The 17934-nt window shown below is 40.0% G+C and overlaps 1 protein-coding gene across 7 annotated transcripts in view; it reads right to left on the bottom strand.

Moving 5' to 3' along the window:
* The window catches only part of CELF2 (CUGBP Elav-like family member 2), a 641808-nt gene that overhangs the window by 390136 nt on the left and 233738 nt on the right, over positions 1–17934 (bottom strand). For all 7 annotated transcript variants that reach the window (XM_032258128.1, XM_032258094.1, XM_032258095.1 and 4 more), the window contains one exon: positions 17176–17211. Coding sequence is in view for 4 of the 7 variants with exons in the window: in XM_032258094.1 (XP_032113985.1) it covers positions 17176–17211 (36 nt within the window). In the remaining 3 variants the exon portion in view is untranslated. The remainder of the gene's footprint in view (positions 1–17175; positions 17212–17934) is intronic.

A 17934-nucleotide genomic window follows, 5' to 3' on the forward strand; every position in this document is an offset into this window, starting at 1 on the left:
GAATTGGCAGGAAAAGGTACAGACAGACAGAAAGTAGTTAAAAGGGTTCCTGACTCTTCTGCCCCAAGATCGGGCCCTGAAATGATAACTGCACTCCATCCACCCCAAGCAAATGTCAGCTTGTCCAGTGATCCCACAGAGAGTGGACATGAGGACTTGCCTTCGACTGTCTGATCGTCATTCTATTCATCTATAGAACAAGGGGATGATGCAAAACAGGTTCCAAGGAGCTTAAGGTTCTAGGATACTAGATACAAAAAATAACAGGCTGAGTGTATACTGCAGGGAGAACAGTCACATAACATGAGAATTTTTGCACAATTATGCAGATTACTTTGTGATGTTAGACGATCTTTATGTCAAAATGTGATTATTGCTCCACTGAAAGTAACCATTTCTTTATCTTCTTTTTCACCTCTGCAGGGACTTATTGTTTCTTTCTTTTCTCTATCTCTCTCTCTTTTTTTTTTTTTTTTCTTTGAGATGGAGTCCTACTCTGTTGCTCAGGCTGGAGTGCAGTGGTGCAATCTTGGCTCACTACAACCTCTGCCTCCTGGGTTTAAGCGATTCTTGTGCCTCAGCCTCCTGAGTAGCTGGGACTATAGGTGTGCACCACTACGCTTGGCTAATTTTTTTTGTGTGTGTGGTATTTTTAGTAGAGACAGGGTTTCACCATGTTGGCCAGGCTTGTCTTGAGCTCCTGACCTCAGGAGATCACCGGCCTCACCCTCCCAAAATGTTGGGATTATCGGCACGATCCAAGGACTTATGGTTTCTTTCCACATTACAAAAGTCAACTGCAAGGCACATGTGTATCAGACAAGGGACAGAATCTAATGAGAGAGTGGAAGACAGAAAGAATGAAGAATATAAAAAATATTTGCAGGACAACTGGATTATGAGAATTCCTAAAAACCAATGTGACACCATCTGCTTTCCAGGACTTAATTCCTTCTGCAGCGTTTCATTTCCCAATTATAAAGTACAATTGTTCTTTATTTTTGCTAGAAATGGGAACATATCTTTTTTTAACCTCCCAGGCATCCATGTATGATGTTTAAGTGGCCACACATATTAACAAACAGAATGTGGAATCCTCATGGCTCAACAACCCTTGGGATGATAGGCCATATTAGCTACCAGCTACTGTATGACCTATTTTCCCTTACCTGCTATGCCTAAATTTGTCTCAAAGCACTGTCTCAAACTCATCTTTGTTCTTTTTTTTTATTGTACTTTAGGTTCTGGGGTACATGTACAGATCATGCAGGATTGTTGCACAGGCATATACATGGCAAGGTGGTTTGCTGCCTCCATCCCCCCGTCACCTATATCTGGCATTTCTCCCCAAGTTATCTCTCACCAACCTCCCCACCTCCCACTGTCCCTCCCCTAGCCCCCCCCCAACAGACCCCAGTTTGTGATGCTCCCCTCCCTGTGTCTATGTGTTCTCATTGTTCAACACCCGCCTATGAGTGAGAACATGCAGTGTTTGATTTTCTGTTCTTGTATCAATTTGCTGAGAATGATGGTTTCCAGATTCATCCATGTCCCTACAAAGGACACAAACTTGTCGTTTTTATAGGAAATTTTAATGTAGGATGCTTAAGCCACACTGAAGCAAGGTGACAAAACAAATAGCTAAAATGTTTCATGATGCTTGGGTTTCCATTCACCCTGGTATTCAAGAGAAACTCTTGCATCATGGAAGCTCAATTTGGATAGGACTTTCTCAGCTGAATACTGTCATCTGCCAGACTTCAGGCAAGAACCCAGAGAAGATGAAACCCCAGACAAGACAAAATAAGCCAAGGAATGCCAGACCAAGATGTGAAAGGCCAGATGAGAACAAGCAGCGTACACAATTCTCTTGCCAACAGATCTCCCCTAACAGCGTTGTGTACCAAATTTCCATAGTGAATGTCAGGAAAAAATGGCAATTGAGGTGGGCAGTCAAAAGAGAAGCACAGTCTACGATGGAGTCACTCCAGAGAAGTCTTTTTTCTCTTTTTCTCCTGGTAAACTACCAGGATTAAATTAAAATCCTTTTGAGTATTGCATTTATCTCTGCAGTAATGTTATTTGTTCTCAAGGAATCTCTAACAAATTTACATGGTGTCTAATTTGGCAGGGAATGTCACTAGGATAAGACAATTGCAAAACCCATTTGTGTGTGCAAAATGGCTTCCAATGAACCTTGGTGCAAACAATGTGCAAGATACTTTCTTACCAAATGCCCAAACATCCAGTTCTACATCCAGAACTGCCCCTCAACCCTCACCCTCTCAAACTCAGTACAAAACAATCCTCTTTCTAGCTCAGTATTTCCAATGAATGCCTCTTCCTCCAGACATCCCTAGTTTCTGTTCATGATACGATGACATTTCTAAACTGGAAATTTGAGAATCATGTGGACTGCTCCCTCTTTCATTGCCTGAGTTTAAGCAAATAATATCAATTAGCTTTCCCCAATATTTTCTATAATCAACTATTTTGTTTCTGTTTGTACAATGATCGGTCTAGTTCATGCATCTGGTATCCTCACTTCAACCATTTAGAAAGATACTTAGCTCCCATTTACTCATTAGTTCATCTGATGCATATTTGAGTACCTACTGTGTGCTGGATGCACTATGCTAGGTGTTGAGCATAGAAAGGTGAGCAGAGTAGATTTGGGTCCACTCCTAGAGGAGTTTACAAGCTGCTGGCTCTTCCCACTGTGATAGATTCTGCAGATTCCCATCAGATTCACCTTGCTAACATGCTCTTTGAATTATGTTTTCAACCCCGTTCAAATGCCCCTAATGGCATACTGAAAACAAAACAAAGCCAATCAAAATCAAAATGATCATCAAGGAAATGGAAATTAAAACCACAAAGAGATATCACCTCACCCCAAGTAAAATGGCTATTAATAAAGAGACACAAAATAACAAATGCTGGCATTGATGTGGAGAAAGGAGAGCCTTATATACTGTTTGTGGGAATGTACATTAGCATAGCTATTATGGAAACCAGTATGGAGGTTTCTTAAAAATCTAGAAATAGAACTGCCATATGATGTAGGAATCCCACTACTGGGTATATTTGCAAAGGAACTGAAATCAATACTTCTGGATGTGTCTGCACTCCCAGGTTCACGGCACCATTATCCACAATAGCCAAGAGTTGGAATCAACCTAAGCGTCCATCTGCAGACGAATAAAGAAAATGTGGTATATATACATAAGAGAATACTCTTTGGCCATAAAAAAATCAAAATCTGTCATTTTCAACAATATGGATGAACTTGGAGAACATTATGTTAACTGAAATAAGCCAGGCACAGAAAGACAAGTATCATATCACCTCACTCATAGATGGAACCTAAAGAAGTTGATATGATAGAAGTAGGGAATAGAATGGTGGCTACCAGAGGATTGGCTGGGGTGGGGATGAGAGGGGGGCATTGGGAGAGATGATCAATGGCTATAGAGTTACTGTTAGATACTAAGTTCTGCTGTTCTATTGCATAGTAGGGTGACTGGTTACAATATTAAATAGAAAATTATAATGCATGTTATATATTTCAAAATAGATAATTTTAAATGTTCTCATTACAAAGAAATGATAATTATATGAGATGACAGATATGCTGAATACCCTGACTTGATTTTTGCACAATGTATTCAGGTATAGAAATATCACACTGTATCTTATAAATATGCATAATTACTATGTGTCAAAAAATTTTATATATGGTCTCAATCTGTCATCTAGGCTGGAGTGTAGTGGCGCCATCCTGACTCACCACAGCCTCAACCTCCTGGGCTCAAGCAATCCTCCCACCTTAGCCTCCTGAGTAGCTGGAACTACAGGCATGTGCCACCATGCCTGGCTATTTTTTTGTATTATTATTATTATTATTATTATATTTTTAAAGACTTGGTTTTGCTATGTTGCCCAGGCTGATCTTGAACTCCTGGGCTCAAGTATTCTTCCTGCCTTAACCTCCCAAAGTGCTGAATTACAGGCATGAACCACTGTGCCTGGCCTTGTGTCAATTTTTTAAAAAGTAAACTACTTCTATCATTCTAAAGCTTTGCAATCTGGCTTCTACTCACTTCTCTAATTCAAATTTCATTATTCTCTTAATAAACCATCTGGGTGAAACCAGCTGGCTGGTTCTCCATTTCAGGACACTCTACATTCCTTGCACTTTGCTTTATTTTTTCCCTTTCTCTTTGCAGAAGGGATATTCACTGCAATGTGGTATTTTTTCAATTGCCATATGAAAAATGTTCTCTCTCCTCTGCACTTAACTGTTTGGTTCAGGTATATATTACTTGATGTACACACTATGTATATATATTTATATTTTACTTTATCTTGTGAGGGATATTGTGCTAAGAAAGAACATGATTTCTCCTACTAAAATTGATTCCTACTTTTAGAACCATTTGGTTTTGTTCTTTTATTTAATTAATTTATTAGCTTAATTTTTAATTGATAAGGTAAAACTTGCCCATATTTATGGGGTACACTGTGATGTCTTGATGTACATATACATACGCTGTGGAATGATTAAATCAAATAAATATCTATCACTTCACATACTGATCTTTTTTTGTAATGAGAACATTTGAAACCTACTCTCTTAGCAATATTCCAGTATACATACATTAACTACAGTCACCATGCTGTACAATAGATCTCCCAAAGTTATTCCTCCTGTCCAACAAAACTCTGAACCCTTTGACCAACATCTCCTCACTCCCCACCACATCCCTTGTCCAGCCCATGCTACTCTGCTTCTATGAGTTTGATTTTTTTTTAGAAGAATCTTTCGGTTCTTAAGGGCAGGGATCATTGTATCTGTATCGCCCATAGAACCTCATATATTTCCTTGATCAATGATGTCATTGGTAATGATATTGCCTGATATGATTTGGCTGTGTCCCCACCCAGATGTCATCTTGAATTCCCACATGTTGTGGGAGGGACCTGGTGGGAGATAACTGAATCATGAGGGCAGGTCTTTCCCATGCTGTTCTCATGATAGTGAATAAGACTCATAAGAGCTGATGGTTTCATAAATGGCAGTTCCCCTGCACATGTTCTCTTGCCTGGATCATGGAAGATGTGTCTTTGCTCCTCATTCACCTTCTGCCGTCGTCGTGAGGCCTCCCCAGCCACGTGGAACTGTGAGTCCATTAAACCTATTTTCTTTATAAATTACCCAGTCATGGGTATGCCTTTATTGGCAGCGAGTGAAAAGACTAATATACTGCTATCATCAAGAGATTCATTTTAAGGTTTCATTGTGGTGTCCATGAGCGTCTCCATTATTAATTAGATACATATTTCTAAAACTTGTAAACCATCTGCAGAAACCTATTACATTGAAAGCCTAATTTAGAAATGAATATCCTTTATTTTGGAAGCCGTGCCATGGTGGCCAGTAATAAATTAGGAGCCACCAGGTGTCACTATGTTAATGCTAGCCTGAGTTCCACAGGTTGGAACCTGGTTGAGGGAGGGTCTCAAATGCTGTACTGTGGTGGTAAACAGAGTTTCCACTTACCCACTAGATAATCATGTTTCCAATATGAGTTTCTCTTTAGAATCCTTTGTGGAGCTTGGCGTTACTTCTTAAAGTTACACCCTCCACCCCCAGCCAGCATGAGAAACAGAGGTTTAAGGATGAATAGTCAGGCCTAATGGGGAATTTATTTTCTTTGTTGGCTCATGTCACTGCCTCAGCTTGGTTTTATATAGTGCTTTGTGAGTCTAATGTTGCTTATTTGAAAAATGAACACAATATAGGATGCTTGAGTGGTTTGGGTCCAAAAGGAAGACTGGTATTTGCCAGAAACAAGGAAAAGGAAAATACGTAATAGAAACATCTACAAAACCTAATCTGAAAAGAAAGGTTTACAAGGTTTAAAACTATCTATGTATACAAGAGGAATAAATTTTATTAATTTATATTTTCTTTGTAGCTTGACAATCCCAAACATCAGTGAAAGCCAATATTGAAGAAGGTATAAAAAGCAAACCAACCTTGGGCAGGGACAGAAACTCTCCAGCCTGATTTGTTTTTGTCAAAACTCATTGGACAGCAAAATCTGAAATCCTTTAGAGGATTAAGAAAGGCTTTTTAACTAACATGGGTGTGCTTTATACTACAAAAGGCTATTAAGTAAAGATGAGAATATTATATTTAACATATAACGTTTTTATATCTTGGCAATGCCCCTTTAAATACAGAAGAAAATTAATGGCAAAAGGTTATGAAACAAAATTATTCACCCAAGGGACAAGCAACTTTTACATAGCAAATGAGGAATTCTAACTGCAAAATTGTATCTTACATGGAAACCATTTTCTACCCTTTTGCTCTATAAACTCTGAAGATATGAATGCCTCCACAAACAGAATAAATAAAGTTCCAATTCTCTATAGTGACAAATCCAGAAATGGCAAGTTTTATCTTAAAGGAGTTCTTCTGCTGCACAAAAGCTCTCATGCACAAATAATGAAATTCTCAAATTGGAATAAATGTGCTTTAAAGAATTTTTATTTTGATCATTTATTTCAGGAAACACTTGTGGATCATGCAACATAGCTTTGAATTATGGAGCAGATAAGGAAAATCTAAAAGGAAAAAAAAATAGGGCAGGCCTTTATTAAATTTTAAAGTATGTCTTTGCTATACTCTTATAAAGAGCCAAATAGGGTATCCAAATCTCTGGAGATCACCAGTATAATTTCTTTATCATGTTCCATTTAAAATTTAATTATGCAGTCTACTACAAGAAGAATCTGAGAAGTCTAAATAGGTCATGCAGTGAGTAAGTTAACAATATTCTAAAGTTTTCCTTGTAAAGATCATTCCTTTGATAGTCTATTTCACATCAGAACACTATACTATAAAACAAGTGTAATTTAATTCAGTCACTATGGATTCTTATACACATCTGTAAAGAAACACCACATTTCCCATGGAGATGCCCGTGACAGGTGGACAGTCTTTGCATATATACTTTCTTTAGGTTATTGTTATTTTCATGTATTATAGCAAGGTCAAGGGACTTTCACATTTAATGCTTTGGGTATTCTCTTTTAAATCAGCAACAATAATTCATAGCAAGGCAACAATCTAGGCATTGCATAATTAAAATCTGAATTAGAGGATTATATGGCCCATGACTTGATGCTGTCTCATCTCCACCCCAAATTTCAACTGACATGCAACCTTAATTTCCTTATAAGATAATCAGCAAACACTGTTTTAAGCATTTTACATGGATCATTTCTCTTAGTTCTCAGAACAGTTGGCCCTATTATTATCCATTTTACAGATGAAGAAAATGAGGCAGACAGAGGTGAAGAAACTTGCACAAGGTCAAAGAATGAGTAAGTGGCTGAATTGGGATTTTAACACAGGCTGGAGTTTGGCTCTACATCATATGCACTAAATTGCTTCCCTGGGCTGCTCCTTATAATGTAATATAGCATCTTCTCTTAGATTTGAACACACCTAAGTGTTGGTAAAACAATTCGCATATTCCTGTCTTTCAGTGAGCTAAGATAATAGCCACCATGTATTGATTGCTGTGTGGCAGGCACTGAGCTAAATACTTTACATGGGTTATCTCCACACAGTGACACTGTGAGATGGGTATCATAATTCTTCCAATGTTATAAATGAAAAACCGAGGCAGAGATATTAACTTTAATAACTTGCTTAAGGTCACATGACTAAGAAATGGCAGACACAAGATTCAAGCATTTCTGAGCCCAAAGCCCAATCTCTTAGCCTCCATGTTAATATGGCCTCAACAGCAACAGCTCTGTGCAGCTTGGCAACAGCCAAATTTAGGTTAATAACTTTCCAGCCAATTAGATGATTTTTTCCAGGTGGCAAAGTCTACGGAGCAGTGAGAAGGGTGAGAAAGGTGAAAGGGGAGAGAGAAGGCAGAAATCATACATCTTGTCTACCCCTGGTTCTTTAGGAGAAGGTTTCCTCAATCCTTCCTCCCTCCCTTCCCAATTCAAACATTTGTTCATTCATTCAAACATTTATTAATCCATTCAAACACTTATTAATTCATTTAAACATCTGTTCAGACGGTCAAACACTTATGCAAATATTTATTCAGTGCCTACTATGTTCTAGGCACTGCTAGGCATTGGGGACAAACAATGAATAGTAATAGGATTTTGGTGTGTTTCCCACTTAGTGGAGAAGGTGTAAAAGTCTTCCAGTCAATTATATCATTGGGGGATATGGATGCTAGCATAGGGGTTGAAACTGGGGTCGTTGGGAACTAAGAGAAGGAACATAAAGCTCTTTAGGGCAGAGAAGGTATCAAAGAAACCTCGGATGTATCTAGAACAGTGGTCAACAAACCTTTCTATAAAAGTAAACAGTAAATATTTCCAGCTTGGGGGCTATACCATCTCTGCCACAACTACTCAACTGTATTGTTGTAGCACAAAAACGGTATAGACAACAGATAAATAGATGTTATGGCTGTGTTCAAAAAATATTATTTATAAGCACAGGCAACCACCCAGATTTGGTCTGCAGGCTGCAGTTATCAAATGGGGATCAAGAACAGGTGGTAGAGAGTTTGGTAGGAGAGAAAAAGAGTAGAGAGATGACACGGAGCTTCCAAATAGAAAAAGGAACATGTGCAAAGACCAGATTTCAGTTTTCTTATCTCTGAAATGGGGGGGTCATACAGTCATTCAACAAACATTTATTGATTGCCAGTTCTGTCCTGGGGGCTACAAATGGAGGAATAAACCAGACAGGCAAGGGAGACATTGTTCTGGAGCCAAGGGGAAGAGAACAGATAGTAAATAAATTAACAAATAAAAAAAAGATCATTACAATAAATATGGCGATGTAACAGGAAGTGTGCTGGGGGGTTACTTAATAGGGTGGTCAAAGGAGGACTTTCTGTGGAAGTAAGAGGGAGAAAGGGCAGTGTGTTAGAGACAAAATAAATGAGAGAAAAAGTAGCAGGTGATGAGGCTGCAGAGATAGACTACAGCAGCCCTGGGAACAAAAGTAGACTGCACTGATTTTATTCTAAGCAATAGGACACTCTTGCATGATTTTATGGAAAAAATAATGTTTTGATTAATGACTTTTCAGAGATTATTTGAACTTCTCCATGGAGAATGAATTGTAAAAGAGGAAGTGGAAAGGACCATTTAGAAGGCCATTTAACAGTTCATGTGGGAGTTTACAGTGGTTTGGAAAGAGACAGAGAAAGCAGACAAATTGAAGATAAATTTTAGGCTGGCCATGGTACCTCATGCCTGTAATCCCAGCATTTTGGGAGGCCAAGATGGGAAGGTTGCTTGAGGCCAGAAGTTCAAGGTCAGCTTGGGTAACATACCAAGACTGTATCTCCACAAAAAATGTTCAAAATTAGCCCATTGTGGTGGTGCACACCTGTAGTCCCAGCTATTTGGGAGGCTGAGGTAGGAGGATCACTTGATACCAGGTGTTTGAGACTGCAGTGTGCTATGATCATGCCACTGAACTCCCATTTAGGCAACAGAGTGAGACCCATTTCAAAAAAAAAAAAAAAAAAAAACAATAATGATACATTTTAGAGGTTGAGCCAATAAGTTATCTGCTAAGTCTGAGAACAGAAAAAGGTTCTTTTCTATAAGAAATGACCCTACGTTCTCCTTAAACATTGAATGCATGATGATAAGTTGGGTTGAGGTAGGATTCAAGAGTTTTTTTTTCTGGCCACAGCAAGTTTAAGGTTATGCTTCCAAGCAGAGAGTCAGATTAGCGGCTGGATATTCAGCTTTGAAGCTCAAGGAAGAAGTCAAGGCTGGAGATCTACAAATGAGAACCATCTGCATAAAGATGATCTTTAAAATCATGGAGCTGGATAAAATCTCTCTCCACTTCCTCCCCATAAGGGAACAGGCAATGCCCAGGGCACCCTGGGGCACTTCACCCTGCAGGGTTCAGTCAAGCTGGCAAGGAATAACAGAAGACTGATGAAGAATGGTCAGCAAGAGAGGAGGGAAACCTGGAGGGCTTGATGTCTCTGCGACTAAGAGAGCACTTCGTGGAGGAGGAAGTTGTCCCTAGGTTGAATGCAACTGAGAGGCTAAGTAAGATCACAGCTAAATGGCCATTGGATTTACCCAGATGGAGAAGAAGAGTGCCTGCCTGGCATGGATGCCATTCATTAAGTACTTACAATCCATCCTCCCCTTACCCCGACTCCTACCTTTCTCCTTGCTGACAGAACAGCTCTCCCCTTCCAAAGGCTAAGAATACCAGAAACCCAATGTCCCCTCCCTAAAGGATTAGGCATAGAAAAGGGACTCCTGCCTTAAAAAACAGTCCCATGGAATAAATCGGATGTGGTCTCCATGTGATGGCTGGAGGAACTGTGGACATGAGGCACGCCATATCAACATGATGAAGATGGCAGTGGGTGTACCAGGGTGCTGGCTGTAGTCCATTTTGTACTGTTACAACAGGATCACACAGACTGAGTAATTTACAAAGAACAGAGATTTATTTCTCACAGTTCTGGAGGCTGGGAATTCCAAGCTCAAAGCACCAACATCTGGTGTGAGCCTTCTTACAGTATCCTCACATGGCAGACAGCAGAAGCACAAGGGAAGGCAAACATTGCATCCTCAGGTGGCAGAAGAGCGAGAAAGGCAGTGAATCTGCCTCCACAAGCCCTTTTTACAGCGGCATTGATCCGCTCATGAGGTCAGAGCCCTCATGGCCTTACCACCTCCCATTCATTCCCACCTCCTTATAGTTACATCAGGGATTAGGTTTCTAAAACAGCAATTCTGGGAGACACATTCAGAACACAGATTCTCTGAATTCACCCTGAGCCTTCTCTGACCTCTTGAACCATAACTACAAACTCAACCTGCATTTTTAGCATGCTGTAACTACAGAGTCTTTTCAATGGATTCAACCTGAGAAAAATGATAAAGAAGGACATCGTAAGAGAAAGGTTTGTGCAGGAAAGAATTCAGTCACAGGCTATGAGTGGGAGATGCATTGTAAAAGGTTGGGAGGTGGGGGCTGTAGCAGGGAGGAAGAGAGAGCACATCTCACCACCTGCAGCTGTGACCGCAGAGTCTGGGTGCTGTACGATGGCTGGACGCTAGGAGTAGAAAGCTGGGCTGTGAAAGGTACAGAAACCAGCCACTTAGGCCAGTGGGTTTGTTTTACATTGTGAGCCGAGTAGTGAGTCTGAAAGAAGAGGCTGTGGAGGGTTGCAAGTCCTGGGGACTCTATGGGCTATCCCCTGCCATGTGCTCACCCACTCTGACCCACCCACTCCAGTCCTGCTCAGAAGGTTGGTTCAAGATGCTGTCCTTCAGGGAAAATGTGGCACATAAACACCATGGAATATTATGCAGCCATCAAAAATGATGAGTTTGGGTCCTTTGTAGGGACACGGATGAACCTGGAAACCATCATTCTCAGCAAATTGACAGAAGAGCAGAAGATCAAACACCATGTGTTCTCACTCATAGGCGGGTGTTGAACAATGAGAACACATGGACACAGGGAGGGGAGCACTACACACTGGGGTCAGTTGGGGGGAAATAGGGGAGGGACGGTGGGGTTGGGGAGTTGGGGAGAGTTAGCAAGGGGAGAGATGCCAGATGTAGGTGATGGGGAGGAAGGCAGCAAATCACACTGCCACGTGTGTACCTATGCAACAACCTTGCATGTTCTTCACATGTTCCCTGAAACCTAAAATGCAATAAAATAAATAAATGGAAAAAAAAAAAGATGCTGTCCTTACTTCCTCCAACCAGAACTACCCCATCTCGCTGCTGAAATCCTTTGGGCTTTTTGTTTTCTTTGATGTTTTCCTACTTCTCTTGTGGCTTCAGCACTTCCCCATAGCACTGGGATGATCACTACCTTCTTCACTGCACCGAACTACTTCAGAGAGGAGATGGTGTCCTGTCTCTCCCACAGAGCCTACAACCATGCTTCACATATACTTAGCGTGTGCTATATCTTGGTTGAATTAATGATAGAGAATGAACTGCATCAATACTGAACAGCACCAGGCATGGGCCCCAAGAGAGCTGGGGGAGACGCTGCTTCTGAGGGATGATAAAGAAGACAGGAGGTGTCCATCCATCGGCTCTTGATGACTCAGTAAGAGGTTGGCCTGGAGGTACCAGCATATTTATCTCCTAATTTCTGAAGGTCTTTCAGAAGATGGCATTGTGTACTGAGGACAATGAGAAACAGGAAGTTGTGATTCCTACCAAAGCCCTCCTCCGCCTACCAAAGGTGATCTCTCAGAGATTATCTGAATTCTCTTTGCTCTCACTGTTTCTGCCTGATGCCACCTGATCCATCACCTCCACGACTGATAAATACGGTCAATAAGAGACGTCAGTCTTGCTCTTCCATAAACAGAGTCTGTTCGGTTAAAATTTCAGATAACAAAAACCTGTGACTTAAGACCAGAATTTCACAGACAGAGCTGCAGTATAATGGCTTCTGCCTCTGACAGTCTCATGAACCAGGCAGTTCTGTCTTCTTGGTAAAGGCTATCAAACAGTAATCCTATGGTGTATGCTAGTGTTCTCAGGATTGGGGTTCCCCAGTTGCTTAGATTAAATTATGCTTCCTAACCCCCTCACAGAAGGCAAAAAACAAAGACATCAAGCTACTGGATTAATATGTAAGAGAAAAATCTAAACTTTTCTTTCATAAATTTACTTTAACCATTGGCCTCTGCTTTCCACTGGTTTATACTAAAATCTAGTACAAGACGACATGTAATTTATATACTGAATTACTTTAAGCTTCATTTACCAATACTTCATGGTCCTCAAAGAACATCCTGACTTTTTGGTGTTGTGTATAAGAACCAGCATGGGAATCTCTACTGTAGTACTTAAGATTCTTCTATTAAGGTCTATTATATCCCTTTATTTTCTAAACTGTTTAGTTTATGTTGAATAACAGTGGACTATGTTAACAAGGAATTAAAATGCTCCTTTTTTTTCAAAAACAGAAGCTCATAGTGCATGATTATGATAAAACCTCTGTTGATATAATAAAAATTTCTCCTTTATAGGCTTTTATATTGAAACCCCATTCCATGTGAACAAGTGGGGTTTCACTATGATTTAATTAAAACACATCTACCAAAACGCAACACCCTTCAACCTAAAAACCAGATCTTGAAAAACATGATCGTAATGGGGAACAAAATTGCTCAGATTGCTAAGCTGTCCTTTGCTACAAGCAAAAATAAAAGCAAGGAGTCATTTATAAGATTGAAAATGATCATTTTGGCAGTTCAAGAAATGGAACCATACATCCCGTTCCTGGGACACTTCAAGATAAAGAGATGGGCATGAATAGTACGTGTAGCCAGTTTAAATATTTGTTTTAATCCCAACAAGATCATTGGTTTTAATATTTATAATATAATTACAATGCTCAGTGCATGTTGTTCATATAATCTAATTTTTTTCTGGTGACATATTATTACCAGGCTTTAATTTCAGCAGTGGCAAGAATTCAAAAACACATTTAGGTTATCATTAGTAATGAAAAACAAACCTAGTGCCTGTTCAAGCACCTTAGGTACATATCTCATTTCGACTTCAAAGCATTTTTAACTACCCAGATGCAATCCACTGCTACAGGATGCACACATTTTCACAGAATATTATCCACCAGTGGCCAGGGTACTTTAAATTAATGCCATGTAAGGCAATTAAAGTGGAAATATTCTACCCTTACGCAACCAGTGTAAATGGCCTTTTGGAACATTTCAAGACAGTCATAGCCAATGAAAACCAAACCATAAAACTGTTCTCAAATGCCACCGACTTCCTTCCCAGCCACATATCACTAGTTAGCCGTTGTCTGAATTGCAATTTTCCATTTTTCCTAGCAGCGTAAGCATGCTTTTATGACTAAAAGTAGAAAAAACTCAAAGTGCCTTATTCCACTAATCATTAGCCTACCAACAAACAAAATAACTACAGGTGCTTTGTTTTCCATAGCACCGAGGTATTTTGGGGTTAATTTGCACATTCTCCATGACAGGCTGAAGAAATTTGAAAAAGAGGCCAAAAGCTATAAAAACTGATGGAATTCTATGAGACTGTACAAACAAACGAACACTTGCAAAAGAAATCATCTGGACACAAGGGAAGGATGCATCATCAAATAATCACATTACTTCATGTTAATGGGGAAGGCAAATTCTTGTCAATGGCTCTGTCTCAAACTGCCCCTGGAGAAGCCAAAAGAATACCTGAGACTACATTACAAGCACAGTTGAGAAATCACTTACATATTATTTCTCACTCCTTTATTGCCAGGCAGTACAGTGACTGCAAATTGCAGTTAGAATGGGAATGCTGGCATGTTGTTTATTTTCAACATGACTCGACATCAGAATAACAAAAATTTCTGAAGAAAAATAAGTCGGCTCATGACCAAAATACCACCCACCAAACTTAAGAAGAGAACAGCCTCTCCCTGGAGTAATAAGCTAGCTACAACAGATCATTCCTGGGGAATATAGGCATTGCTGCTTGGTATTCAAAGTACGGCGCTCCTTAATAGAGTCCCGGGCGCCCATGCAGATTTCTCAGACATCTGAGTAATTTTCATCTGTGTGATTACAGCACAGAGTGGGTGTCTCCTGATAACAGAGAGGTGGTCTGCTCCTTAGCTGCTCTATGAAAGTTTGGAAGTCATTCCTCATTCCATTATATCAGGATTAACTTCCTCAGCACAAACATGGGTAGACACACAACAATCTCTCTCCCCACACACGATGGGATGCTCGGGTCTTCAGGGTGGACTTTTTTCCAGAGTGAAAGCACAAAGACAAACAAACTCAGACTAGAATACGCAGACAGTTTTAACCCTGAAAACAGGCACACGGCTGAAATGTTTCTTTGGGACGTTATCCAAAGAATGAAGACATACAGTAATTTAAATATTTGGATCACAGTAAACAGTTTTTTTGGCAATATTAATCATGATCCTATAAGCAAAGATTTTCTTTACATAAAAAAAGCAACCAAATGTGCTTATCTCCGGTAACAGATGGCTACAATTTGTACTTTCCCCTGTTCTCCAGTGCTGTTCATGACAATGTGCTCACTCTGCTTTTCCTGTTCTTGAGATTCTCTTGATTTGTATCTCCAACAGTTTCTAGGCAATACTATGTTTCCAGGAGCTATTAATACATTCACACATGGTTATCGAGTACCTTCAAAAACTAAGGCATGGGTCAGGTGTGGTGGCTCATGCCCCCTAATCCCATCCATGCTTAGGCTGAATGTCTAAGATTCCCTGATGTCCCCAGTCCCACACACTGCTGTGAATGCACACACGCCTTTCCTGCTCCCATCCTTGTTCAAATGGAAGCCTGGGCTCTCTTCTCAGCCTGATCCCGTCTGTGCCCTGGATCCTGTGCCCTCTTACCTTCTCAGGGACTCTGCCTCCTTCCCCCTTCTCCTGATGCCTCCTGTGCATTTAGATGAGTAAGTTTCTCCTCTCTTTAAGAAACATCTGGCCTGGCCGGGTGTGGTGGCTCAGGCCTGTAATCCCAGCACTTTGGGAGGCCAAGGCAGGCAGATCACCCGAGGTCAGGAGTTGGAGATCAGCCTAGCTAGTATGGTGAAACCTCGTCTCTCCTAAAAATACAAAAATTAGCCACGCATGGTGGTACACGCCTGTAATCCCAGCTACTTGGGAGGCTGATACAGAAGAATCCCTTGAACCCAAAGGGGAGGTTGCAGTGAGTTGAGATCACTCCACTGCACTCCAGCCTGGGCAACAGAAGGAGACTTTGCCTCAAAAAACAAATAAACAAATAAACAAAAAACAAAGAAATATCTGGCCAGGCACAGTGGCTCATGCTTGTAATCCCAGCATTTTGGGAGGCGGAGACCGGTGAATCACCTGTCAGGAATTCAAGACCAGCTTGGGCAACAAGACAAAACCCTGTCTCTACTAAAAATATAAAAATTAGCCAAGCATGGTGGCACTCTCCTATAATCCCAGCTACTCAGGAGGCTGAGGCAGGAGAATCACTTGAATCCTGGAGGCAGAGGGTGGAGTGAACCTAGATTGGGCCACTATACTTCAGCCTGGGTGACAGTGTGAGATTTTGTCTCAAAAAACAAAACAAAACAAAATGAAACAAACAAAAAACAACACACAAAAAAAGAAGACATGATCCTTGGTGCCCAAGAGAGATTCTAGATATATGTAATGCACAGTAAAATACCTCTTAAATTACTTTCCCTTCCCCCTCCCCTTCCCTTCCTAACTTTCTTCCTCCCTCCCTCCCTCCCAGTCTTCTCTCCCCCACCCCCTCTCCCTTCCTCTCTTCCTTCTTCCTTCCTTTCTTCCTATTCCCCAGTCTTACCGCCATTTCCTCTCCTTCCCTCCTTTTCTCCTTCCTTCCTTCTTTTCTCCATTTCTCCCTCCCTTCCATTAAATGCTGGTAATCATTCTTGATGGCTAGTTGTCTAGAATTTGCATTCTACTAATCATTTCTTATTTAATATATGGACATAAAAGTCAAAAACATGTAAAACACATTGATAAATTACATATAAAACAAATTGATCAATTACACATTAATTTTTTTCTCTGATATAATATTACTAAGTATTTATTTTGATGACAATGAGAATTCCACTGCACTTAATACCATCAATACTATGATGTGAGCTCTTCAGGGGATGCTCAGGATTCTTTCATAATCTCTAAGTCCCTGAATACAGTAACAATAATGAATATATTGAAGAAAAAACCAAGATGTTTTTTGATTGCCAATTCCCATGAACATAATAAAGGAAGCAGCTTGTGTATCTATGGCATATCTAGCTCATATATGCATCTCCAAATATACCATATGACTTCAAAGGAATGTGAATAATCTCTCTAAGTCATTTATGAACCTGAGCCTCGTTACTTCTTGATTACATCACATATATGTGATTCATGCATAATTTTTGGCATTTACATAGTGATGTGTGAGGCATCAAAATGTGACATGAGGAAGACAAAATGAGAAGACCTCTTACAGAGGACATGACACAGTACTTCTTTTTGTGTACATAAGAAATCAGGTATAAAATAAGCAAAGCCATCGTACTCACCTTGGTAGACTCCCAGCTAACTCTGTGGCTGTCTCTCTGCAGGAAGGAGAAAAAGAAGATAAGTATGATTATTTTGGTAAATTATAAAAATGTATTTAATCACATAATAAGTATTATGGTATCATGAATAAAGAAGACACTGTACATGCAGGTTGTTAGAAACTTAAAATTGCCTAATGGCATTTCTGTTTAATTCCCATTAATCATTTCAATGGTTACTTTCAACGAAATTTTACACACATGTAAAATATCTGCCCCTATTTTCTGGTGGTTGAATGCAACTGAGTTCAAAATATTAAAATTTAAAAATGTACAACATCCAGAAGGGTAATATGAGGAGAAAAAAATCCCAGACCACCTTGTAGACATTGACATTTTAAACAAAGCACCCATGATCTCTTTCCAAGAACTTCTTAAGAAGCATATTCCTTTGGGGATGTTGCTCTATGCTTACCTTTGTCACCCAAGGCTTATGAAGGAACATGGACAGCACAAAATGGAATTCTTTTATCAGTAAACTGCTCTTTTTCATTTCTTTGTTATAAAGTTCTACAATTTGGTACTGCTGAGGGTAGATACTATAATTCAAATGGAAAAGTCATTAAAGAAAGGCTCTACAGCGTATTAACAAAAATGACCAGGGACAAATTTCAAAACTAACTTGCTCCTAATCGCCATCTCTTGTCTTCCTTCTCCCTTCCTTCCTTCCTTCCTTCCTTCCTTCCTTCCTTCCTTCCTTCCTTCCTTCCTTCCTTCCTT

This window comes from Sapajus apella, unplaced genomic scaffold (genome assembly GCF_009761245.1).
Source record: "Sapajus apella isolate SASKATOON/1434 unplaced genomic scaffold, GSC_monkey_1.0 scaffold100, whole genome shotgun sequence".
Classification (NCBI taxonomy): Eukaryota; Metazoa; Chordata; class Mammalia; order Primates; family Cebidae; genus Sapajus; species Sapajus apella.